Source organism: Rhinatrema bivittatum, chromosome 11 (genome assembly GCF_901001135.1).
Source record: "Rhinatrema bivittatum chromosome 11, aRhiBiv1.1, whole genome shotgun sequence".
NCBI lineage: Eukaryota > Metazoa > Chordata > Amphibia > Gymnophiona > Rhinatrematidae > Rhinatrema > Rhinatrema bivittatum.
In genome coordinates, this window is record NC_042625.1 from 21,164,546 (window position 1) to 21,191,971 (window position 27,426).

At 46.7% G+C, this 27,426-nt stretch overlaps 1 protein-coding gene across 4 annotated transcripts in view; it reads right to left on the reverse strand.

Annotated features, from left to right (window-relative positions):
* Window positions 1-460: 460 nt before the first annotated feature.
* Window positions 461-27,426, reverse strand: part of LRRC43 (leucine rich repeat containing 43) — a 46,963-nt gene continuing 19,997 nt past the window's right edge. For 3 of the 4 annotated variants that reach the window (XM_029571651.1, XM_029571649.1, XM_029571648.1), the window contains 6 exons: window positions 22,380-22,668; window positions 21,274-21,410; window positions 20,424-20,612; window positions 6,916-7,107; window positions 5,675-5,750; window positions 461-2,004 (listed from right to left, as the gene is read on the reverse strand). In XM_029571651.1, the coding sequence (XP_029427511.1) occupies window positions 1,868-2,004; window positions 5,675-5,750; window positions 6,916-7,107; window positions 20,424-20,612; window positions 21,274-21,410; window positions 22,380-22,668 (1,020 nt within the window). In that variant the 3' untranslated portion in view covers window positions 461-1,867. The remainder of the gene's footprint in view (window positions 2,005-5,674; window positions 5,751-6,915; window positions 7,108-20,423; window positions 20,613-21,273; window positions 21,411-22,379; window positions 22,669-27,426) is intronic. The other variant, XM_029571650.1, reaches the window with a different exon arrangement.

Below are 27,426 nucleotides of genomic sequence, written 5' to 3' on the forward strand. Positions count from 1 at the left end.
AGTGATAAAGTATCAACTGGATCTGAGAGGAAGAAAGTCAAAAATGGTCTGGAATTCTTTCATCTCCTCTGCAAGGCAAAGAGTGAAGAGACTTTCCATTTGAACTCGGAAGCAATCCACCGCACTAGGGATGGCCCATGCTTGCAGGAACTGCCACGAGACACATTCAGTTTGCTGATTATGTCAGTACCAACCAATTTCACAACATGTTGTTTCCATTTTGGCCAACATATGTAAAGCGCGAGAACTACATACTCACCTGGGGTGGGGGTGGGAGGGCTCAACCTTTCCAGACCACATAGGGAAGGTAATTTTCAGAGGCCTGCATTGGGTCACTGTAGAAAATACCCACAGACTTTGGGTCAAATTTTTAAAGCAGACTTATGTGGTTTTTTGCACACAGATAGTTTTGCAAACATCTTAGATGACTGCATCAATACAAACTCAGTCTTTCATTAAAAGGAGCTGAAATGATTTTAATTAATGATAGGAGGGAGTGTGCCACACAAAACTCATCAATCTAGGTTAGAAAAGGTTGGGAAACTGTGTTATAAGCATATCATTGTCCCGTGCCTGTGTTTTACTCTCTCATGCACATGGGGGTCTACCAGACCAAACCAGGAGAGGATGGTAAGAGAAAATAACAGTACACTGTGAGCCGAATCTTCAAACAGCATAAGACAGGCTGATAATAATTGACAGTAAAATATGCAAAACCTGGGTCTTAGTTTGCTAGGATAAGCTATGGATAAATGGTCTTGTGATCTGTCTGGAACTTCTCATGCCCTTAAGAGACAGAAATGAACTCAGCAACTTGAAATTTCACAAACTTTTTTGCCTGTGAAATTGACTTTTCAAGATCTTTCCCTGTGTAAAAATGCACTCACTGTGTGTACAACATAACAGGTTATTGCAACAGATCACGGATACATTGCCTCCCCGTCTCACATACAAAATAGCCGTTCACAATAGCTGAAGCTTCATGAGCCTAAGGATCGTGTGTGGGTTTGTTCATGTCATGAGACTAGGATGCCGTCCTCCTATTTCACAGGTGACAGACTGAAGTCCAGCTCTGGTTTTATCATCAAGTACATGGAAATCACCAGGAGGATGAAAACATAAAGAGGGGCAATCTGTTGTCACATGGTCTGGAGTTAGGTCTGCACAGTCAGGTGTGACAGCCAAGCCCATCCAGAGTATATTTACTCAAAAGCGTCCATGGCCTGTACGGAGGTGGTTGAGGTAGAGCCAGGATAATCTGTTCAGGTCTCAGCTAGGTGGCTTCAAAGAGGGTTTTAGGATAACTTCTCTCAGTCTGCATTCCTTGGTGTCCCGGGCTGCGCAGCACTGGTCCAAGCATTAGGAGGAAGAACCTCCCAGAGAGCTCAGAAGATGCAGATGCTTGTCTAGTGCCGCAGAGCTTTCAGGTGCTGTCTGACTGGAGCCTCCAAGTAGGTCAGCTGATGTAGATAAAGACCACAATCTCGAGTTAAGCAAAGCCATTCCTGATCATGACAAAATGTCTGGAGGGGACAACCAGAAGCCTTTGCATAGGTGTCAAGCGTATCTATCCTGACACCAGCCAGCGTCATATGTACGAGTGCTCCTGCATACTCTTCCAGAGAGTTCCCCTGACACCAGAGCCAATTGGCAAAGTCCAGTGATGCCGGTGGCACTCCAAGGTTAGGTGCCTGCACTCTGGGCACTGCAGAGCTCAGTCAATGTGCTTGGGCATGCAGAGCTGCCCATTATACAGCACACCGAGACACAAACATTCAGACACCTGACGCAAAATGTTTTAGTAGATTTCCAGATGAACTGTTTACGTAAATGATTCTTTTGTTGTCTATTTTGCGGGATTATTTCATTATGAATTTATTGCATCTGATACTGTCATCCACTGGAGTAGTTGCACCTGGAATTCAGCAGTTAGCGGATCAGGATCGGCGAGCTCTAGATCGTCTGTGCCTTTATAGTCAATACTTTCTTTGCTTTTCCTCTTTCCTGAAAAACAAAACACACACACACAAAAAAAAAAACATTAAATAGTTTTTCGACCCCAGTGGTCAAGTACCAGGCTTAAAATTCCAACCACTTTATTTAAATATGAAGAACTGTAATCAATCTAGGGACTGTTCCCTTTTTGATCCTCTCTTGTTTAGCACTATCAGGTATTTCAGATTTACTAATTCAGAAAGCAGAGGGAATGAAATATGCCCCTTCACCCTCAGAAAGCGCCCCACATACACACACACACATAATCCCTGCGGGTGCCAAAAACCCACCTACAACCCAGCCCCCAAACAACCAAAGAGAGCAACCTGTGACAAATAACATATGTAACGGTTTGTGTAAACATCCAGCAAATTGGAAACAATATCCCACATGCTCTCTCCAGTCACCCACCCACAAAAATAATCAAAAACACTTTCAACTCTGCAGAGAAGCAGTGAGAGATCCATCTGAAATAAACTAAAAAAAGGAAAAAAAGTAATCCATCAGACAAAAAAACATCAGCCCTGATAAAGACAATACCTGCTGCAAGAGTCAAATAACATGCAAATCCACTATAACCCTTACCCGATCTAAGCAGGAACTCTGATCCACCCTGTACACACCCAAACCGCCCCATCTCTAAGTGCAGATCCCAGCACGACTGGGTTCAAACAATATCACCACTGTAATGGCATGGAGCAGGAACCTGTCCCTAGCGCCACAAATGCCCAAACAGAATCCAAAATGAATGAAAATAATGTAAAAAATACAAGGAAGTAATCTGGGACCGTGCAGTACAGTTACAAAGGGCATTTCACATCTGCAAAGTTCCAGGATCTTTTCCGCCCAAACAGCCAGAATAAAAAAACCCCCCACAATTTAAAAAAAAAGTCAAACTTCTCTCCTGATACATTCCCAGGAAAAAGTATTTACGAATCACAGGCCTGCACACGATTGCCCTCTTCGGGCGCACGGGCGACGCTACCCTGATTTGCTATAGAAAGCGCTGCACCTCCTCTGCAGAGTCAAAACAAAAGGGATTTCTATTGCCTGTGATACGTTAAAGCACGGCATAGAGGAGACCACATTGCCACAAAGCTTTCTTAACATTGTGAAACTGGGGGGCTCGTTTTGTAGAGCTTGTGAAAAGTCTTCAAAGAGAAAAACCCAGTCTTGCTTATAAAAGATTTCATGGGCTAGCCCAGCCTTGTCCAGACCTTATCAGCAAAATTATTAAATCTGAGGCTGTCTGTGGTCGGCACCCACAGCAGGTGGGAGGGGGGGGGGGGGTGCCAAGGCCCAGTGTGTCCTCTCATTTGATTTCCAGGCTGAGCACCTCAGGCAGCCATTCTCCAAAAAAAAAAAAAAAATACCACTGCATTGATGTCCTCTTCTTGCTCCGGAAAACTCACAATTCTGATATTCTTGCAGTGATCACGATTCTCCATCTCATCTATTTTAGCATTTGCTGCTGCAAGCTTCCTTTCCACAGAGTCAGTGGTCCAGCATGATTCTGTTAAGGATAAATTCCAAGTCCGCCGTGTGGCCAGCCATCTTCTCAATACATGCCAAGATTTCCTGTCCGGAAGACACTAATCGAGCAGCTTCTTCAATACCTCCACCCAGCTTTGCTGTAATGTTGGAGATCAGTTTCTCTGAAAAGGAATCAAACATCTTCTGGAGCGCCTTAGCTGTATCCAGTGTTGAGGGAATCCCCCAATTTTCTCACAGACTTCCTAACTCTTTCAGGCTGATGCTCTAAGATGCGTCCAGCCTAGCGCTCGGGTTAACTTGTGGTTGAGCGTGCATTTCATGCCCCTGATGCACCAAGAAAACTAGTGCGTCTACAACGCACGTCCTAAGAAACATGTACCGGATGCTGCCCGATACATTTAAATTCCATAGAAACAAAGACATTAATAGCTATTACTGCTCGAAAGCACCCAACACACTTTTTCTCTACACAGGAAAATTAGCTCCAGCTCTGGAGGTAGAGTAAAAGTTTACTCGCAGTCAAGGGCTCATGAGAAACATAAAAAACGTGGTTCTCTGTGTTGCGCTAAATGTCCTCCTTGTAGGGTAGTGTTGAAGATGTTACTCAAGGTTTGATCGCGTCACAGAGCAACAGAGAGGCATTAATTACGACATTCTCAGTTTTATTCTCCAACTCCTATCCTAATAATCCCTGGCATTCTATTTGCTTTCTTGGCTGCTGCCGCACACTGAGCAGAGGATTTCATATTACATTTTCCTATGTGAAACTACAATGTGTAGCTGTAATCTGGGTTGCTCTTCCCGACATACATCCCTTTGCACTTGTACACGTTAAACGTCATCTGCCATTGTGCTGAATTTTGCACAGATGATGTGATTTTCCACCCTGTAACATTGTAAATGACAGCAGATAAAGACCCAAATGCTCCATTTAGTCTGCCCAGCAAGTTGCTTGGGTAGTAACTGCCCCTCCATGCAGCTGAAATGTTACGTCTACAGTTAGCCAAAGATTACTCCTTCTCTTCATTTTCATCCTCCAGCCATGTAAGTTTTCCTCTGAGGCTTGCGTGCAAATAAGCCCAGTAGAACACTTATACTCAGAAGTTTACTATGGACAACTTTCCAAAACTAAACTACATTTATATGCGTACAAGTCTCGGTAGAAAAAAACTTAACACTTTATTGAAATGTCATTATCTTTTTTGCAAATATCGTCCCATGAAGGATTTTTTCACAAGTATTTTAGCACTATGGACATAATTAAGGAGCTGCTTTGCATGAATTTTCATTGCAGTAGCTCATTAACTTTGATTATGCAGAACATTTCACAAGAGTGAAGTTGTGTGTGGACGTTTGCTACATGCGAAGACAAAATATTTGCCAAGCCTGCTTCATGCATAAAATGGGGAACTTGTGCACTTTACATGCTCAACATCCCTACACAAGTTGCCATTTTTATATGCCAAGCAGACTTTGCAATATTCGGTGTACTTTAGTATATCAACCTCTGTCTCCAACAAAGAAATAAATGGACCAAGGGATAAACCTTTCCTTTGGATTTTTAATAGAGTACTACCCAACCAACAAAACAGCAAATGTAAAAACTACACAGCAAAAGTAGATATGTAGCTGAGTCAAAATGCTAACAAGCAGAGATGGCTGCTAATATTCTGCCAAATAAGCAATGTGTATATGTCTTGAATGGACACTTTTTAGTCTTTAATCTCATGGCCTCTTTGTGGCTCAACTATGTACAGCATTTAGGTCATTCTTTGTGATGAGAAAGCCAACCAAGCATTCGGATGCAGATAACCCCTGCTCATCTGACCTTAATAATCCTGAAAGTTGACATTTTACCATTTTTAACCTAATAAACATGCTATCACATCTACCCAACTGTTGTTGGTTTTCTTTTACCAAAACGTTTTTTGGGTTTTTTTTTTTGGGAGGGGGTGATCCCTCTCTGCTCCATTAAAGGATTGTGCATTATCGGCTTCCCCAGCAATCCCTTTTGGCTCTTTACAGGATCATTAGCACAAGAACAAAAGATGATGTAAAAGTCTAGATACCTGGACAAACTGCCAGAGCTGTGAGAACCACTTAATATGTCATCCAATCCCATAAATATAATAACCCCCCCCACACACACACACACACACAATAAAAACAATAAAACAAGCATTACCTTTTCCAGTTAGAGATTTAACACTTTTCGGGCTCCCTCTGTCGCTTTTTGATTTTTTGCCTTTCACCTTACTGTCCTGAAGGAAAAAAAAAAGCCACAGGGTTTTGAATAAATTGTGCAGAGGAGGCCCCTCTCTGCAGTAAGACACCCGTGCATGTGCGTGCATCTGTCCTTCTTGCCCAATAACTTATGTTTGCACCAAATTTGTCAGGATATGTCAGGGGGATTGAAGAGGATCCTGACTGGTATATGTTTTTATATCTGCATGCATGTCTCAGAAACCAGGCTCCACCTGGAGAGCTTCCTTATGGGACGAGACGTTTTCCTGCTTAGCAGCCCCTCCTTATTGATGGTGGGGATTTCCTGGCCAGGGATCCATCGGCAATGGAGGGGTGAGGCAGTAAAGTTAGGCAGCGACTCACTCGCAGGATGCCCGTTTCATTGCCCCAGACTCTGTATCACGTCCCGAGGGCAGGGGGGGAAGAGGAGCTGGGCGATAAGAAGGGCAATCACGCCAGAATAAGTGATCGAAAGCCTACACCTGCCCAGGGCCCAACGCTCCAACCTCCCGCTTCTTCTGCCCATCACCAACTATGAACTGCTTATTCTCAGAAACTTCAAACTGCACAAGCGAGACAAAGCTTGCAGTGGAAAGCAAACTGCAGAGCAAGGAGTCATATGACATGACACTGAAAGGTGATAAACTCAGAAGTAACAAAGAAATATTTCTTTACACAAAGTAACAGTCTCCCAATGGAGATGATGGGACACAGATTAGCGGCCTTCAAGATGGTCTGGGATAGAAAGGATTTACGGGGGAGGGGACTGCAGCCTTATGGCAGGAGTCAAAATTAGACTGGATGGACCTGACAGCCATTATCTGCAATCATATTTTGTGTTTCTGTATTTCCCCATCACTGTTCTCTGTATTTAAAACTGGAAATGTTAAAAACCATTCTCGAAATAAAAATTGAAGCTCCATATCTCAAATCAAAGTCCTCTGGGCCTTGCCAGTTTTTAGATAGAGCAGGGGTAGGCATCTCCAGTTCTCCAGTGCCACAGCTGGTTGAGTTGTCAAGACATCCACACTGAATACTCATGAGATGTATTTACACGAACTGCCACCACTGCATATAATTTGTATCTCATGCATATTCATTGCGGATCTCCTAAAAACCTGACTGGCCTGTGGCACTCGAGGGCTGGAGTGGCCCGAGACAGGAAATGTGACAGCATCTCACCTTTCCCTTTGGGGTGACTGGCCTCTCCGACTCTGCCGGAAACAAAACCCCGAAGTCACACACCGTCTCCAGCTGTGGCTCCAGCAGCAGCGACTCCAGTGGCACGTGGACGGAGCCCAGGGTCCTTATGATCGGTGGGTCATGCCGAAGATCAAGCTGTGACCTTTTCTTTTTCTGCTTACTAGTACTGTCCTAAGACACAAACATACCTTTCATATCGCTGCTCCTGACATGTAAATATATCAGTGTCACATCCAACAGCTTTTCACCACTACAGAATCTGATGGGGTTTTTTTTTTCCCAAAAAGCATGTTATTTAGATTGTGAAAATATAAGCTGATTACTTCCACATTTAGCTATAAGAAAGTTAAGTGGACATCCCTTAGTTACTCTATAAAGCAGCCAAGTGCCACTAAATAGTTAATTTATAACACAGTGGTTCCTTGTAGGGTTCTGGTGCTCCCATATAACTCTTCTTTCATGCCATAGGAACTCACTTACAGTTTTGCTTTACTGAAAACATTTTTTTTTTTTTATTTAAAGAATTTTATTGTCAATCGAATCAGAAAAAGTAAAACATAGAGCGATATGAAACGTATAACACAAACCGTAACAATATATGTGCCTTGATATTAACTGTACATATCAAAGTGTAACATGACATAACCACGATTGACCAGTTTTATCTTTTATAAACAGACCCCAACCCAATCTTCCCACCCTCCACCCCCCCCCCCCCACACACATCTGGGACCATATGGCCATATGGGGATATATGTAAAGAAGAAGAACTGAGAGAAGGTAATAGTGAAAGAAATAAGAAGAAAAGAAATAGGAAACTCAGGCAAAAAGAAACGGGTGGTGGTACATAAACGACCGAGAGAGCTGAAACAGACGTTCAAGCTGGACCTAATTGTACGGAAGATTATACAACAGCATTAATCAATTAGGGAGGAGAAGCTTGAAGGCCAAGCCACGTAGTATAATAACCCCACATTCTCTCGAACGCTCCCAGTTTATCTCTGAGTACCGCAGTGAGTCTACTAAGTTGATAATAAGTATGCGGTCTGTATTGAATCTTGGCTAGGTTTGGCATGCTAACGCCTTTCCAATGTAAGGCTATTTCAGAACGTGCTGCAATAAAAACTTGCAACAAAAACCTCTGTGTATCTTTATTATGCCCACTTATGGGAAGACCTAAAAGCACATGCCATGGTGCGGCTCTCACCGGAGTCAAAACTACCGTAGAAAGCCATCCCAGCACCTCCTGCCGGACTTCTGCCACCTTGGGGCAGACCCACCAAATATGGTAATATGTACCAACGTGGCCACATCCATGCCAGCACAAGTTAGATAACGTTGGCTGGTACGTATGGAGCCGCTCTGGTGTATAATGCCACCGGTAGATTAGTTTATAACAATTTTCTTGTAGGCCTACCGAGACAGAGCATTTATGAGCTAAGGAATAGATGGCATCCCAGTCTTGGTCATCTAATTGGCATTGAAAGTCAGTTTCCTATAGCTCACGATGGCGAGGAGACTCCTTCAGGAGACCATTAAAAATGCCATAAATCTTAGAAATGACACCTCGCACTGTAGAGGCATTTTTACAATATGTCTCGAACAGTGTCCCTGTCAGCTTCAAAGTGCCCCCCGCGTATCCCTCTTTTAACAAAATGATACAATTTGGCGTAGTGTAAAAAGTCCCCCCACTCATTGAGTAGTTGTGACAGAGCTGATCGAGAGTCATCAGGGATCCCTGTGTTTGTACGTGTACCAATCTGGTAATACCCACAGCTGCCCACAATTTCCCAGTCGCAGAATTATCAAGAATGGGATATACAGTGTTTGTACAAAGATGAGTCATAGTAGAGTACAGTTCAGGTCCCACCAACTTAGCCTTCCACTGGCGCCATATCTTGAGTGTAGTGCGAAGCGCAAATGGAGTATGTGTAAGATGTCCCCAAGTCGCACGTGGTTGCCATGGAAGGGCCGATATGGGAACAGTCCCTACAAGTGCCTGCTCCAATTGCACCCACTGCGGAACATCATTCGTACGGTGGAGAGCTACTAGAGTCTGAATCTGCGCCGCTGAATAATACCACAGCAAATTAGGTAACTGGATGCCCCCCTGAGGCTTTGTCCTATACAACGTCGTCTTGGCCACCCTGGGAGGGCATTTATGCCATATATAGCTGCATAAAATTTGTTGCCATTTCTTAAGTATTGAAGTAGACAAATAAATGGGGATCATGGTGAAAAAGTATAAAAACCGGGGAAGAATATTCATCTTAATTATTGCGAGTCACCCCAACCACGAATGCATCTGGTGCTGCCAGTTGTTTAAATCTTTACTTATGGCTTTTACAAGAGGTTCATAATTTAACGTATATAATTGGCTAACTGTTGATCCTAACCAAACTCCCCCAGCGACTGTACCCCAGATGGCGACAAGGTAAGATTAAGAATTTCTGATTTGTCATAGTTGACCTTCATACCTGAAACGGAAGTAAACCTTGTCAATTCTGACATAACCCCCCGGAGCGATGTCTCCGGTTCAGTAAGGGTTAACATCACATCATCAGCGAAGAGTGATATCTTAAAATGGTGCTTACTCCCACAATGCTTACTCCCACAATACCCTGAGATTTCCTAATAGTCGTGGTAAAGGGTTCAAGAAATAAAGCAAATAATAAGGGGGATAAGGGACACCCCTGTCTGGTTCCCCTCTGTATCTCAAAAGGGGCACCATAACTCCCATTAGCTTTGACTCGTGCGAGAGGTTGGTCATACAACTTCTCCAACCAAGTTACAAAAGAAGGGCCAAATGACATGGTCCTCAGGGTCTTAAATAAGAAGAGCCAATGAACTAAATCAAAAGCTTTTTCAGCATCTAAGGAAAGGAGAACAGCCGGGACCCCCTCAGCGTGTACCAGATCTATAATGTCAACTATCTTCCTAACGTTGTCCGCCGCTAAACGTCCAGGTACAAATCCCACCTGGTCATTATGTACTAGACCTAGCAATACACCATTGAGCCGGGCGGCCAAGACCTTAGCTAGTATTTTGAGGTCTATATTAATTAATGATATAGGCCTATATGAGCTACATTTTGTAGGGTCCCGACCCAGCTTAGGCAGTACTGTGATGCCTGCTGTGTTAGTGTCTCTCCCAAAAGTCGACCCCTGCAATAAGGAGTTGAATGAGTCCGTCAAGGGACTCACCAAGAGATGTGCAAATTTACAATAGTATATACCTGTGAAGCCATCGAGGCCTGGAGCCTTCCCTGGCTTTAAATGTTTAATGGCTGTGAGAACCTCACTAGACTCAATAGGCTTGTCTAAAAACGCCCTCTGCGAATCAGTAAGAGAAGGCAAAGCCACCGAGTGTTGCGGTCTCCACCACTTCCCCTCTGCCCGCTCTGCACTGCGCTTACCTACAGTGGTGGAAAGGCCGTTCTCGTGGCTCTGTTGATCCTTCAGGACGTCCGCCATTGCCGGCTCACCTCCCTGCCGCAACGCGCACTATGGACGCACAGCCACCGGAAGCCGGGCCCCGCCCGGGTTAACGACGCCACGCCCCAAGCTCGATTTAACCGGCGTTCGCTCCCCATCTCATTGCCTTGCAACGAGGGTCGCTACTGGATAGTAGTTCTAAGTTGCACTTCACTTGTTCCACGTTCCTGACTTGACTTCAGCTTGTTCCTGACTTCGCTTCTGTCTGCCGCCTGCCATCGACCTCAGCCTGTTCCTGACTTCGCTTCTGTCTGCCGCCTGCCATCGACCTCAGCCTGTTCCTGACTTCGCTTCTGTCTGCCGCCTGCCATCGACCTCAGCCTGTTCCTGACTCCGCTTCTGCTCGCCGCTGGCCACAGACCTTGCTCGTGCCTGGTTCCGCTCCACCCGGTTGCCAGCCTGACTTGGGTTCGTCTCTGTTCCAGCTCACAGCTTGCTCCAGCTCACGGCACGCTACAGACTCCGTTCCAGCTCACAGCTTGCTCCAGCTCACAGCACGCTACAGACTCCGTTCCAGCTCACAGCTTGCTCCAGCTCACAGCATGCTACAGACTCCGTTCCAGCTCACAGCTTGCTCCAGCTCACAGCACGCTACAGACACCGTTCCAGCTCACAGCACGCTACAGACTTCGTTCCTGCTCACTGTCTGTTCCAGTTCTCAGCACGCTACAGACTCCGTTCCTGCTCACAGCTTGCTTCAGTGCTCTGCATACTAAGACTCTGTATCTGCCCCTTCTGCTCCAGCACCGCTGGACTCCACTAGCTCCAGTCTACTAGACTACCGTACCTTACTTTCTGCCCAGGCCGTCTGCTACTATAGAGACTTACACTGTCCTCCTAAGTCCCAAGGATCTAGGACCCTACGGGCTCCTCCTGGGGGGGTTCCTGGTTCCCGGGTGAAGACCTCTGCCTGTGGCTCCGCCTCCCGACCTGCCCTATCTTGGGGTAGTTCGGCCCAAGGGTTCACTCCTGGTCTGCAGCTTCCCGGACTGCAACACCGAGCTCAAGTAGTCGTCAATAGCGGCATCAGTCACTGTGCTATCAGAGGCATATAGTTGGGAATAAAAGTTAGTAAAAGAACTCCTTATACCCTCCGAGGTCGTAGTGACTGAGCCCGCCATGGAATCTATCTTAGCAATAATCGTCTGCGCCCTAGCAGCCCGCAGTTTATGAGCTATATAACGCCCTGCTTTGTTTCCCCCCTCAAAGAATTTTTGTTTTAACAAAAGCAAATGATGACTGATAACCTCATCATCTAGGGACCGAAGTTGGCTCTTAATCTGTAGTATTTGATGATAAACAGATTGAGATGAGGTAGCACTGTGCTGCTTGGTCAGGGCCCCCAGTTTGGCTAACAGAGTGAGCCTAGTATGTTCCCTAGCCTTATTGCAATATGCTGCTTGAGAGAGGCATAGCCCCCGCATAACAGATTTGGAACATTCCCAAACCGTTAAGGGGTCCATACCCTCTGTCTGGTTTTCCTGAAAGAAGTGTTTCATATGTGACCCTAATTTATCAACAAAATCTTGGTCCTTAAGTAGGCTGTCATTAAGCCTCCATGGCCGGTACCCAGAGTCTGTGTTCTGAAGTACAACCTCTATCCAAATGGGAGCATGATCAGACCATGTAATGTGGTCGATCTCGGCCTTCTGGACCCTGGTTTGAATTTGGCTTGAAACAAATAAATAATCAATCCTGGAGTAGGTGCCGTGAGGATGAGAATAAAAGGTGTAGGACCTAGAATGCGGGTCTCTGCCTCCATATATCTATAATGCACCATTTGTCCAGGAAACTGCGCCACTTAGTCCTAAAGCTAAGAGCTGTGCTCACGCCCGTACTGTTATCCAATGAGGGGTGGAAAGTAGCGTTAAAATCGCCCCCTAACACTAAGTCCCCTTCTAAATGCTGGAGTAGTAGGTTGTCAATTTGGGCCAAAAAAGCCGCCTGGTCTGTATTGGGAAAGTAGACATTCAGAAGGGAGATAATACGTTTGCCCACCCTTATTTTCAAGAAAATATATCTGCCCTGAGGGTCCAGCACTTTGAATAATTCCTCATAGATACAGGCAGGCGAAAATAATATTCCCACTCCAGCATATTTATGAGCTTTAGTGCTAGCTGCCCAGTAACTGGTGGGAAAATGAGGAAAGACCCCTAATCGTCCCCTCTGTTCCCCATGTGGAATTAAGAAAATATGTGCCCATTGTGTTCCCCAATAGTCCTACAATATCCCTCTAACCATCCGTGGGATACACTAATGTGAGTTCATGGTGTGCCCTCACATGCGTCTCTTGAATAAATGCTATTCCCGCCTTTTGACACTGCAGCTCCCTATTAAGCAGCAGTCTTTTCCTCGGGGTATTCAGCCCCTTCACATTAAGTGATAGGATCTTAGTAGCCATCTCTCATGTAGATGAAATAACCCATCCTATGAGGGGAAAAGGAATTTCCCCCACCCTCGATACAAACCATACCTGAAAAAGAATTTCCCCTAATCGTCCCCTCTGTTCCCCATGTGGAATTAAGAAAATATGTGCCCAGTGTGTTCCCCAATAGTCCTACAATATCCCTCTAACCATCCGTGGGATACACTAATGTGAGGAGCCATAGACACCCAACTTCCAACAGTCGCCAGCCATCAACGCGCCACCCCCCCCACACACACAGCCCCACCCCCACCGATCATGTGAGCGAAAACAGGTGAACCAAATAATATGCAGTAACAGTAACATCCATAACAGAATCAAAAACAGGAAACCAGCGCTGAGTACATTAGTTTGTCCTCTATACCCAGCCAGATATTCAGAGAGTATCAAGTCCGTGCACTCTCCATGAGGCATCCAAAGCTACTACCATGCAGCCAACCAAGGAATTAAATGCACCAAACAGTAAATCAGCCTTGATCCTTCTGTGGTGATCGGCGCAGGTCAGACTGCCTCTGGAGTCTCTTCCCTCCTTTGTCAGCTCGCTGCCATCTGGGAGCAGGGTCCAGCTTATCCGTTGGCGCCGCCATCTTGGGGGCTTGGAATGACGCAGGGATTTGCACTTTAGTAAAGGCCTCCAGTGCTTCAGCCAGATTTTTAATTTTGTAAGTCACTCCCTGGACTTGAAAGAGTAACCCAAAAGGGAATGTCCACCTATATTTTATTTCCTTCGCCCGCAGTGCAGATGTCACTTCTCGCAACTCATACCTCTTTTGTAAGGTAACTGGGGCCAGGTCTTGGTAAATAGTTATATGTTGATTATTCCAGATGATCTCTTTCATCAGGCGAAAGGCAGCGTAGACTTTCTCCTTAAGTTGAAAGTTATGAAAGCAAATGACTAGGTCCCTCGGCTGCTGATCTCTGCGCTGACCAAGCGTCCGATGTGCCCGGTCCAAAAGAATGTCCGAATTGGCGAGCTGTGTGTCATTAGCGCCGTCTGGCCCCATGGAGAGTATGTGAAGGCAAATTTGTTGTGCTACCGCTATCGCATCAGAGAATTCCTGGGTGTCCGGTACCCCCCTAATGCGAAGGTTATTCCTCCTATTCCTGTTTTCCAGGTCCTCGATTTTCTCCTGGAGTGCCAAAATGTCAGTGCTGCGTTGGTGTCCCTGAGACTGCAGAGTATTTAGGGCTTCGCCATGCAGATCAACCCGGTTTTCTATGTCATCTACCTGGTTCCCTAAGGCTGCCAGGTCCTCCTTTAAATCCGCGACCGAGTCCATGATTTCCCGTTTGTGTTGCCTCATATCTCCCCTGAGAACCATGAACCACTGTCTCACCTCTTCTCGGGTCAGGGAGGTGCCCTCAGAGGCTGTAGTCTTGACTAGTTCCATTTCATGAGGCGCCATTGCGGCCTCGCTGTCTCCTGCTATTGTTCCTCCTTCAGAGGCGCCATCTTGCTCCGGATCCAGCGGTAGCTTGCCATAAGAAAATTGCCGCAGATTGGCGGTTTTCCTTTTTGCGGCCATCGGGTCGAAGATACCTGCGGGCTAAGGTACTTCCCCAAGCAGGTTGGCAAAAAATCGCTTTTTTTTTGCGCTGGTTTCGGCGGGTTAGGGGCTGTCGGGGAAGCGGAGTGCGGCAGCTACACGTCTGCTCTCATCGAATGCGCAACAGCGCCCGCCTACTGAAAACATTTTTCTATGCATCCTGATCAAGTTGGAATGCTAGCTTATAACAAGCTCTACCTCCTTCTCCCAACCTCCCCAAACCCTTTTAATGCTGAGAGGTAACAGCTGTTAAGCAGAGGAAAGCAAACTGCAGTGGGCTGGTGGAGCTGCTGTCTTCGGATTGCTGCTTTTAGTCCTGGCTGAGACAAAACTTTCTCCCGGCGGTGCCACAGCTGTGGATTTGAAACCCTCAGATGGTTTCTTGTGTACAGGCCAGGAAATATGCTGGACTGCCTAAGCAGAAGGAGGAGTGTGTGTGGGGAGCGACAGCAACTCCAGCTGAGGAAGCGGGGCGGTCTCCCCTTGGCAGGGCAGTCCTCCAGCACCACTGGCGGCCCGCTCTTTGTGCCTGTGACGGTGGAGAAGAGTGGCATGCTGGGAAGCATGCAGTGATGTAGCAAGCGAGGGGGGCGCCCGGGCCCCTCCTTTTCTATTTCTCTTCAGCCACATGCAGGTAAAAGATGAGAAGAGTGGGAGCACTGAGAGGAGAGGATCACCTTGCTGGTGGCTGAAAGGAATCAGTAAGTTTTGCCTTGGGACATTGTCTTTTTTAAAAGTATTGGGGCAAAGTTAACTATTTGGGAATATTATTTAGTGTGTTTGTGTTTTTAATAGTCAGTAAGGCAGTGAATAAACAAAGACTGTATTTTTAAATAGTCAGTTAGTAAGGCAGCTAGCAAGCTTATTTTTAAAAGTCTGTAAGGCAGCTAGTAAGCAGAACTGAGTGTTTGTATTACAAAAAAAAAAAAAAAGCAGCCAGAAGCTAGAAATAAGCTAGGAGCAGTGTATACCTAAGTAAAAAGGTTGAAAGGTTCAGCTCAGTTACTCACCTTGGAAAGGTGTTGAGGTAGTGTGATTTGGTTTGATTAGGTACCAACATTTGTTAATCAAGAGAGCAGTGAGTCACTCTGGCTGACTAACTGAAATTAGACTGTATTTCACAACCCTCCCACCCCTCGCCTACCCACCCCTAGCTCATCCTTTAATTTATAGGTAGGTGCCACTTTCACAAAAAAAAAAAAAGAAAAAACAACAACAACAAACACTTTATTGAGAGCTTGATCAGTCTCCTGTAGGTCACTACCAGACATATAGTGAATTCACCTAATACATTTAAAGGACATTAATTAGACACATTCCTACTCCCATAGCAACCTAACTAGGAACTGAACAAAACTGAGATGAAGGCAGCAGTCCAGCAGCAAGGGGGCTTCCCAGTCTTTTGCATCGAGTGTCACATGTATGAATTTTTACCCACCGGTGAGAAGTTGTACATGTGCTTGCGATGCAAAGAGCTCCTGGCTCTCAAAGAATGAGTCCGATCTCTGGAGGCTAGAGTGGCAGACCTGGAGGAGCTGAGGCAGACAGAGAGGTATATAGATGAGACCTTCAGGGACATAGTAGCCAAGTCCCAACTTCAGACTGGCAGCCCTGGTGCTGCCTTGGAGGAAGAAGGTCTCATGATTGGAGAGCATCAACCTGGTGCAGCAGGAAAGGATCCTGTAGCAAGGACCTGCTCTCCAGGTGATGCATTGTCCTTTCGCACAGAGGATATCTCCCGAAGGCCTACTGCCCAGGAGGGAAGGGTTAGGTCGGCCGTCATAGTTGTTGATTCGATTATTGGGAATGTAGACAGCTGGGTGGCTGGTGGGCGTGAGGATCGCCTGGTAATATGCCTACCTGGTGCGAAGGTGGCGGACCTCACGTGTCACCTAGATAGGATTTTAGACAGTGCTGGGGAGGAGCCGGCTGTCGTGGTACATGTGGGCAACAACGACATAGGAAAATGTGGGAGGGAGGTTCTGGAAGCCAAATTTAGGCTCTTAGGTAGAAAGCTTAAATACAGAACCTCCAGGGTAGCATTCTCTGAAATGCTCCTTGTTCCACGCGCAGGTCACCAGAGGCAGGCAGAGCTCCGGAGTCTCAATGCGTGGATGAGACGATGGTGCAAGGAAGAGGGATTCAGTTTTGTTAGGAACTGGGGAACCTTTTGGGGAAGGGGGAGTCTCTTCCGAAGGGATGGGCTCCACCTTAACCAGGGTGGAACCAGACTGCTGGCGCTAACCTTTAAAAAGGAGATAGAGCAGCTTTTAAACTAGAACAAAGGGGAAAGCCGACAGTCGCTCAGTAGTGCATGGTTCGGAGAGAGGTATCTTCAAAGGATACTAATGATGCATTAGAATTAGGGCATCCCGACAGTGAGGTTCCAATAATAAGAAAAGTAGTCCAAGTGCCTGTAACTAAAAACTCACCTGAGCTAAAAAATTCTAACTTATCCCTATCAATTTAAAAGCAGAATGAAAATACAAACAAAAAACAAACTTTGAAATGTTTGTATGCTAATGCCAGAAGTCTAAGAAGTAAGATGGGAGAATTAGAATGTATAGCAGTGAATGATGAACAATAGCAAAAGAATAAATGTATTGGTCTCTGTCTACATACAGCACTCTGTCGCCAAAATACTTATGTAAGACCCTCTATTCACGAGGAAAGCATATAATATATCTTCTCGTTTACCATAGAGGTCTAAATTGCTTTTAATAAATCCTGCAAAACGTTTGCTTAATTTTTTCTGAATTTTCTTAAAATATCCATACGAAAATTATAGGGAACTTCCCAATTAATACCGCATGACTGATAAAGGAATACTTATCCTCAATAATCAAGTCCCAAGTGTGTGTGTGGGTATTTTTGTGTGATTGATAGCAGTGAATGATGACATAGACTTAATTGACATCTCAGAGACATGGTGGAAGGAGGACAACCAATGGGACAGTGCTATACCAGGACACAAATTATATCGCAATGACAGAGAGGAGCACCCGGGAGGCGGTGTGGCGCTTAATGTCTGGGATGGCATAGAGTCCGACAAAACAGCAAGGAAGGCTGCTTAATAAAGCCGTGGAAGCAGAAATACGCAATAAGCAGCCTAATGTCCAAAATTAAAATTTATTGTGTAGAGTCAATTTTTGCAATAGGCCCGACTCCAGCCGAGTTTCGCCCTATTTTATTTTATATGTTCATTTTATATGTCCATTTTGAATGTCTGGTTATCATATGTTTTTATTAGTTTTTAATAATTTATTTTTATATTATTTAATGTCTATCATTGTATGTTTTTAGCCCCTGATGCAGCCCTATTGAAATAGGGCGAAACTCGGCTGGAGTCGGGCCTATTGCAAAAATTGATTCTACACAATAAATTTTAATTTTGAACATTAGGCTGCTTATTGCGTATTTCTGCTTCCATGGCATAGAGTCCAACAGGATAAACATCCTGCATGAGACTAAATGCACAATTGAATCCTTATGGGTAGAAATCCCTTGTGTGTCGGGGAAGACTATAGTGATAAGAGTATACTACCGTCCACCTGGTCAAGATGGTGAGACTGACAGTGAAATGCTAAGAGAAATTAGGGAAGCTAACCAAACTGGTAGTGCGGTAATAATGGGAGACTTCAATTACCCCAATATTCACTGGGTAAATGTATCATCGGGACACACTAGAGAGATACAGTTCCTGGATGGAATAAATGATAGCTTTATGGAGCAATTGGTTCAGGAACCAACGAGAGAGGGAGCAATTTTAGATCTAATTCTCAGTGGAGCACAGGATTTGGTGAGAGAGGTAACGGTGGTGGGGCCGCTTGGCAATAGTGATCATAATATGATCAAATTTGAATTAATGACTGGAAGGGGGATAGTAAGCAAAATCCACGGCTCTCGTGCTAAACTTTCAAAAGGGAAACTTTGATAAAATAAGAAAAATAGTTAGAAAAAAACTGAAAGGAGTAGCTACAAAAGTAAAAATTGTGCAAGAGGCATGGTCATTGTTAAAAAATACCATCCTAGAAGTGCAGTCCAGATGTATTCCACACATTAAGAAAGGTGGAAAAAAGGCAAAACAATTACCAGCATGGTTAAAAGGGGAGGTGAAAGATTCAGATGGACTGAATCAAATCACGGTGAACCTAGAAGATGTGGTAGGCCTGATTGACAAACTGAAGAGTAGTAAATCACCCGGACCGGATGGTATACACCCCAGAGTTCTGAAGGAACTAAAAAATGAAATTTCAGACCTATTAGTAAAAATTTGTAACTTATCATTAAAATCATCCATTGTACCTGAAGACTGGAGGATAGCAAATGTAACCGCAATATTTAAAAAGGGCTCCAGGGTTGATCCGGGAAACTACAGACCGGTTAGCCTGACTTCAGTGCCAGGAAAAATAATGGAAAGTGTTCTAAACATCAAAATCATAGAACATATAGAAAGACATGGTTTAATGGAACAAAGTCAGCATGGCTTTACCCAAGGCAAGTCTTGCCTCACAAATCTGCTTCACTTTTTTGAAGGAGTTAATAAACATGTGGATAAAGGTGAACCGGTAGATGTAGTATACTTGGATTTTCAGAAGGCGTTTGACAAAGTTCCTCATGAGAGGCTTCTAGGAAAAGTAAAAAGTCATGGGATAGGTGGTGATATCCTTTCATGGATTGCAAACTGGCTAAAAGACAGAAAACAGAGAGAAGGATTAAATGGACAATTTTCTCAGTGGAAGGGAGTGGACAGTGGAGTGCCTCAGGGATCTGTATTGGGACCCTTACTTTTCAATATATTTATAAATGATCTGGAAAGAAATACGACGAGTGAGATAATCAAATTTGCAGATGACACAAAATTGTTCAGAGTAGTTAAATCACAAGCAGATTGTGATAAATTGCAGGAAGACCTTGTGAGACTGGAAAATTGGGCATCCAAATGGCAGATGAAATTTAATGTGGATAAGTGCAAGGTGATGCATATAGGGAAAAATAACCCATGCTATAATTACTCAATGTTGGGTTCCATATTAGGTGCTCCAACCCAAGAAAGAGATCTAGGTGTCATAGTGGATAACACATTGAAATCGGTTCAGTGTGCTGCGGCAGTCAAAAAAAGCAAACAGAATGTTGGGAATTATTAGAAAGGGAATGGTGAATAAGACGGAAAATGTCATAATGCCTCTGTATCGCTCCATGGTGAGACCGCACCTTGAATACTGTGTACAATTCTGGTCGCCGCATCTCAAAAAAGATATAGTTGCGATGGAGAAGGTACAGAGAAGGGCGACCAAAATGATAAGGGGAATGGAACAGCTCCCCTATGAGGAAAGACTAAAGAGGTTAGGACTTTTCAGCTTGGAGAAGAGACGGCTGAGGGGGGATATGATAGAGGTGTTTAAAATCATGAGAGGTCTAGAACGGGTAGATGTGAATCGGTTATTTACTCTTTCGGATAATAGAAAGACTAGGGGGCACCCCATGAAGTTAGCATGGGGCACATTTAAAACTAATCGGAGAAAGTTCTTTTTTACTCAACGCACAATTAAATTCTGGAATTTGTTGCCAGAGGATGTGGTTAGTGCAGTTAGTATAGCTGTGTTTAAAAAAAGGATTGGATAAGTTCTTGGAGGAGAAGTCCATTACCTGCTATTAATTAAGTTGACTTAGAAAATAGCCACTGCTATTACTAGCAACGGTAACATGGGATAGACTTAGCTTTTGGGTACTTGCCAGGTTCTTATGGCCTGGATTGGCCACTGTTGGAAACAGGATGCTGGGCTTGATGGACCCTTGGTCTGACCCAGTATGGCACGTTCTTATGTTCTTATGGCTATATGAAATGTCTGGGAGGATGGTGGAGGCGGGAAGGGGCGGGGGTGCGGGGGGAGCAACACAAACGTATTGGCCCCCGGGCCCCTGCAGACTGTTGCTAGTGCACTGGAAACACTGGCACAGGAGGATAAATCTTGTAGAAAAAGCAGGAGGCCTGGCTAACGTTCCAGTTTGTGCTCTTACCTTCCTGGTCTTTGCTTTCTCTTTCTCTTTTGTTTTCTCTTTCTCTTTTGTTTTCTCTTTCTCTTTTCCTTTCTCTTTTCCTTTTTCTTTCTCTTTTCCTTTTTCTTTTTCTTTCTCTTTCTTTCCCTTTTTGGGTGGCTCAGGCTTTACTTCTGGTTCTTCAGCCACTTCAGCAGGCCATGAAAGCGTCTAACAGAAGACAGCACAAGCAGGTTGGTGGCCGGACAGTAATTGGCCTGCTGCTGCTGCTGGCGCTACGTTTGTTCTGGGTCGATCTGGATTCCTAAAACCTGCCAGCAATCTAATGCTGCTGCTACTCTGCTTCACGAATTAGAGTGGTTTCCTTCCAGGATTCATTTGCTGGGGGTTATGGATGGGCCTGATTTAGTCAGCTTTCCCCCCATAAACACAGAATGGAAAAAAAGCCTTTAGTAAATCAGGCCCAGTTTTTATTGGGTTGGTTTGGATCTTGCTTCTCATCAGTTATCTTGATACATAAAGACAAGGCACCCCAAGGTCACTGTCCTTCAGGGGGGGGGGGGGGTGGTGCTTAAACTCCTAGCTCAGGTTTTTACTCCTTGGGCTAGCCAGGGCTGGTGGGTAAGGAGACAGCACTGACAGCTCCCAGGGTGAAGCTCAGCCTCAAACACTGCTCCCACCACAATAGCAATGGCATCGGTTTGAATGCCTGAAAAAGCAGCTCTAGGGAGATAAAGTTACGGGTCTGGCCAGTGGAGGTTGCTGTAGAGTTCCCCTATCTGTGGGATGGGAAAAGGGAGGTAAGCATTGGAAAGTTACTGATGGCACCCTGATGAGACACAGATGGGAAGCTCTGCACCGAGTTCTTTACCTTTTTCTCTATGAAAGTCACGATTGTCCCTCTGTAAAGAAAAGCCTTTAATGCCAGTAGGTCTCTCAGCCAGTGCTCCCTCTGGTGATAGATTCCAGCAACTCCCTCCCACGACTTGCCAGGGGTCTTGTAAAGGACTGTCAAATTGGAGCAAGAAAGAGAGGTCACCGCTCCAGCCGAGGCACAGTCACGGAACCCTGCCCTCGGCGAAAGGAATGCCCCTGCCCCCTGGCAATTCTGCTCAGCGCTCCCAGACCACAGCCTCGGGCAGCTTCTGCGACAGGCAACGGCAGCCAGCTGGCCGGACTCGGGCCCAGCTCTCCCATTAGCAGTGCAAAGCACCAAGCACCGCAGCCACCCATCAGGGAGCTCTGAAAAACTCTACAAAGCTCTGCCCTAGGCGAATGTGCCTGGCAGACAGGAGCGCAAGGTCTCCAGTTCCCAGATGTTTGTTTGGCCAGAGGGATGCGCCTCTCTCACAGGTACAGCAGTGCCCTTTCCTGCCTCCTTCAATTACTTTTACTGGGACTACTATATTATCCCCTTCCCTAGGGGCTCCAGCTATTGTATACTGCTTGGACATTACCATCTATTTTTTTTTTTAATTACATATAACTTTACTGTAGAACTAGAAAAGGATGCAGATGTGAGACAATCACAATTCGCATTTCTTTTAACTGAATGTGTACAAGTTTGCTGGATTATATCCAGCTGTAATAATTAACCAGCATAGCACAGATAACTGATCTCGTCTGAAAGGCCTAGATCCCCAAGTAGCAATAACAGCAAACAGAGCTAAACGAGGAGAGTGCCAGCTCTAAAGACTTTTCTCTCTCGCTCTCTCCTGCATACGCATTGTGGAGAGCCAGAAAACCAGCCTGGCTGTTTGGTCCCGAGGAGCTGGTTGAGAACCACTGCCCTATGTGACCTCCTGCCAGAGAAGCCAAGGCTGAGAGGAGGGCTAAGGCTGGAATGGAGGGAGGTGCTTTGGCACAATTTGAGCACCAGAGGGGTTCACCAAATTCCAGGTTAGTCAGTCCTGGTGTTTCAAGGTCCTCTGGGACTTTTTCAACATGAAAATCTAAGAAAAACCAAGACTGACTCACCTGTGTCCAGCAAGCTACTTGAGTTGCACTTGGCAAGGTCCCTCACTTTCATGAGCAAGGAGCATTTCAGAAAACAAAGAAATCTATGCAAGAGAAACCAGACCATCAAGCTATGCAAGTCTACAGCTTCCTTGGTACCAGAGTTAAACTGGGCTTCTTTCAGCAGAGGGTCTGGGATGCCAGAATACATTTCTTCTTCTCTGCCACCCTCTGGTGACCTTGGCGGGTACTGCACAAGAGCTGCTCGGGTTTCAACCTTGATCTCAGTTACAGAGGGAATCTCAACCGCCTGCAAAAAACAAAACAAAACACTTTCCTTCATTACTTACTCAAGTTGGAAACCGGGTGGATGAGCAGTGCAGAGCAGCTCTCACTACGTACAAATAAAAGTTCTTTATGGCAGAGTCGCACTTGCGTCTGAACTAAGATTTCTGCAAGGCAGCCAGGATAGATGACGAAACGTGCTAACAAACGGGCCGATACAGTAAAAACCGCAGGAGAGCAGGTGAGCGCCCGCTCTCCCGGCGCGCACACAGGCCACTCTCCTGTGTGTGCGCGATTCAGTAAATTAATTTATTTAAATTAGGGCCTGCGGTAAAAAGAGGCGCTAGGGACACTAGAGCGTCCTTAGTGCCTCTTTTTGGACAGGAGCGGCGGCTGTCAGCGAGTTGGACAGCCGACGCTCAGTTTTGCCGGCGTCGGTTCTCAAACCCGCTGACAGCCACGGGTTCGGAAACCGGACACCGGCAAAATTGAGAGTCCGGTTTTCAACCAGCGAGCCGCCGGCCCATTTAAATTTATTTTTTTTTTAAATTTTTAACTTTTGCGACCTCTGACTTAATATCGCCATGATATTAAGTCGGAGGGTGCACAGAAAAGCATTTTTACTACTTTTCTGTGCACTTCCCCGTCGCCGGCAGAAATTAGCGCCTACACACCGCACGTACACACCGCAATCAGCCCAGGTTTTTGGCCATATGGCAGCCATACCAGCTCTGGAGACAGTTCACTAGTACCATCTAAACTTAGAAGCTCTGTGGTGACTTAGCACTGTATTCCACGAACCTCCGGAATAGCCAATAGGTAACAGATGAAGATCCACAGTGTGGATGGACAAGAACAAGAAATGGCAGTGAACGAAATCGAGAACGAGACATTGGATGAGCCTAATCTTTCTTTTCTTCTCTGCTCTGCAAGCCAGGATCCAGGGCTTGGATTGAGCTGTTTCCTGCACCCAGCCCTCCATTGGACCCCCTCCTCCTCCTCCACCTCGTGGCTGTTGACCCCTCCCCCAGCTGGAAGACTGCCCTGCTTCTAACGAATGTGCTTTTAAATCTCCGTACAGGTACTTGCCTTTCTTTTCTTCTCTGCAAGCCAGGATCCAGGGCTTGGATTGAGCTGTTTCCTGCACCCAGCCCTCCATTGGACCCCCTCCTCCTCCTCCACCTCGTGGCTGTTGACCCCTCCCCCAGCTGGAAGACTGCCCTGCTTCTAACGAATGTGCTTTTAAATCTCCGTACAGGTACTTGCCTTTCTTTTCTTCTCTGCTCTGCAAGCCAGGATCCAGGGCTTGGATTGAGCTGTTTCCTGCACCCAGCCCTCCATTGGACCCCCTCCTCCTCCTCCACCTCGTGGCTGTTGACCCCTCCCCCAGCTGGAAGACTGCCCTGCTTCTAACGAATGTGCTTTTAAATCTCCGTACAGGTACTTGCCTTTCTTTTCTTCTCTGCTCTGCAAGCCAGGATCCAGGGCTTGGATTGAGCTGTTTCCTGCACCCAGCCCTCCATTGGACCCCCTCCTCCTCCTCCACCTCGTGGCTGTTGACCCCTCCCCCAGCTGGAAGACTGCCCTGCTTCTAACGAATGTGCTTTTAAATCTCCGTACAGGTACTTGCCTTTCTTTTCTTCTCTGCTCTGCAAGCCAGGATCCAGGGCTTGGATTGAGCTGTTTCCTGCACCCAGCCCTCCATTGGACCCCCTCCTCCTCCTCCACCTCGTGGCTGTTGACCCCTCCCCCAGCTGGAAGACTGCCCTGCTTCTAACGAATGTGCTTTTAAATCTCCGTACAGGTACTTGCCTTTCTTTTCTTCTCTGCTCTGCAAGCCAGGATCCAGGGCTTGGATTGAGCTGTTTCCTGCACCCAGCCCTCCATTGGACCCCCTCCTCCTCCTCCACCTCGTGGCTGTTGACCCCTCCCCCAGCTGGAAGACTGCCCTGCTTCTAACGAATGTGCTTTTAAATCTCCGTACAGGTACTTGCCTTTCTTTTCTTCTCTGCTCTGCAAGCCAGGATCCAGGGCTTGGATTGAGCTGTTTCCTGCACCCAGCCCTCCATTGGACCCCCTCCTCCTCCTCCACCTCGTGGCTGTTGACCCCTCCCCCAGCTGGAAGACTGCCCTGCTTCTAACGAATGTGCTTTTAAATCTCCGTACAGGTACTTGCCTTTCTTTTCTTCTCTGCTCTGCAAGCCAGGATCCAGGGCTTGGATTGAGCTGTTTCCTGCACCCAGCCCTCCATTGGACCCCCTCCTCCTCCTCCACCTCGTGGCTGTTGACCCCTCCCCCAGCTGGAAGACTGCCCTGCTTCTAACGAATGTGCTTTTAAATCTCCGTACAGGTACTTGCCTTTCTTTTCTTCTCTGCTCTGCAAGCCAGGATCCAGGGCTTGGATTGAGCTGTTTCCTGCACCCAGCCCTCCATTGGACCCCCTCCTCCTCCTCCACCTCGTGGCTGTTGACCCCTCCCCCAGCTGGAAGACTGCCCTGCTTCTAACGAATGTGCTTTTAAATCTCCGTACAGGTACTTGCCTTTCTTTTCTTCTCTGCTCTGCAAGCCAGGATCCAGGGCTTGGATTGAGCTGTTTCCTGCACCCAGCCCTCCATTGGACCCCCTCCTCCTCCTCCACCTCGTGGCTGTTGACCCCTCCCCCAGCTGGAAGACTGCCCTGCTTCTAACGAATGTGCTTTTAAATCTCCGTACAGGTACTTGCCTTTCTTTTCTTCTCTGCTCTGCAAGCCAGGATCCAGGGCTTGGATTGAGCTGTTTCCTGCACCCAGCCCTCCATTGGACCCCCTCCTCCTCCTCCACCTCGTGGCTGTTGACCCCTCCCCCAGCTGGAAGACTGCCCTGCTTCTAACGAATGTGCTTTTAAATCTCCGTACAGGTACTTGCCTTTCTTTTCTTCTCTGCTCTGCAAGCCAGGATCCAGGGCTTGGATTGAGCTGTTTCCTGCACCCAGCCCTCCATTGGACCCCCTCCTCCTCCTCCACCTCGTGGCTGTTGACCCCTCCCCCAGCTGGAAGACTGCCCTGCTTCTAACGAATGTGCTTTTAAATCTCCGTACAGGTACTTGCCTTTCTTTTCTTCTCTGCTCTGCAGGCCAGGATCCAGGGCTTGGATTGAGCTGTTTCCTGCACCCAGCCCTCCATTGGACCCCCTCCTCCTCCTCCACCTCGTGGCTGTTGACCCCTCCCCCAGCTGGAAGACTGCCCTGCTTCTAACGAATGTGCTTTTAAATCTCCGTACAGGTACTTGCCTTTCTTTTCTTCTCTGCTCTGCAAGCCAGGATCCAGGGCTTGGATTGAGCTGTTTCCTGCACCCAGCCCTCCATTGGACCCCCTCCTCCTCCTCCACCTCGTGGCTGTTGACCCCTCCCCCAGCTGGAAGACTGCCCTGCTTCTAACGAATGTGCTTTTAAATCTCCGTACAGGTACTTGCCTTTCTTTTCTTCTCTGCTCTGCAAGCCAGGATCCAGGGCTTGGATTGAGCTGTTTCCTGCACCCAGCCCTCCATTGGACCCCCTCCTCCTCCTCCACCTCGTGGCTGTTGACCCCTCCCCCAGCTGGAAGACTGCCCTGCTTCTAACGAATGTGCTTTTAAATCTCCGTACAGGTACTTGCCTTTCTTTTCTTCTCTGCTCTGCAAGCCAGGATCCAGGGCTTGGATTGAGCTGTTTCCTGCACCCAGCCCTCCATTGGACCCCCTCCTCCTCCTCCACCTCGTGGCTGTTGACCCCTCCCCCAGCTGGAAGACTGCCCTGCTTCTAACGAATGTGCTTTTAAATCTCCGTACAGGTACTTGCCTTTCTTTTCTTCTCTGCTCTGCAAGCCAGGATCCAGGGCTTGGATTGAGCTGTTTCCTGCACCCAGCCCTCCATTGGACCCCCTCCTCCTCCTCCACCTCGTGGCTGTTGACCCCTCCCCCAGCTGGAAGACTGCCCTGCTTCTAACGACTGTGCTTTTAAATCTCCGTACAGGTACTTGCCTTTCTTTTCTTCTCTGCTCTGCAAGCCAGGATCCAGGGCTTGGATTGAGCTGTTTCCTGCACCCAGCCCTCCATTGGACCCCCTCCTCCTCCTCCACCTCGTGGCTGTTGACCCCTCCCCCAGCTGGAAGACTGCCCTGCTTCTAACGACTCCGCTTTTAAATCTCTGTGCTGGATGCTAAGACCCATATTGATGACATCACTTTTGAGCGACACAAAAAAGAGTCATCTATACAAATCTAACCTGGTCAAGCGTCACGCGCCTAGCGTCACGCGCTGAAGGAGCGCGACAAAGGGGCCTGCCCCTTTGAGCGCCCCTTCGAGCAGCCCCTGCAGACAGCCCAGAAGGACATAGATGTGGCTCCCTGCACCCTCGGACATCTCTAAGCAGTACCACCGCACGGCTTCCTCGGAATGAACAGTGAAACCCCCGGACGACCAGCCCAAGCAACACCAGGCTAAACAAAAAGTCCCTTCCCATAGTGAGGGATCCTTCCTCTAAATGTTTGATGGTTTCCACCAACTTCTCACATGACTATGATAATAGCTGGTTCATCCATTATCCTCCTAACAGCAAGTAACCTAATTGGTTATATTGAAACCAATGTGAACCCTCATAAGTAAGCCAGCATCCATCCTGCTTCACGTTCTTCCAGCTCTCTCCCAACAAGCACCATACTGCACCCAGCCAGTGTCATCTCAGCAAGCTCTCAACAAGCATCCATCCTGCAAGCATTCAACAAGTGCTCAGCAAACAAACAAACATCCTGCAAGCATTCAGCAAGCA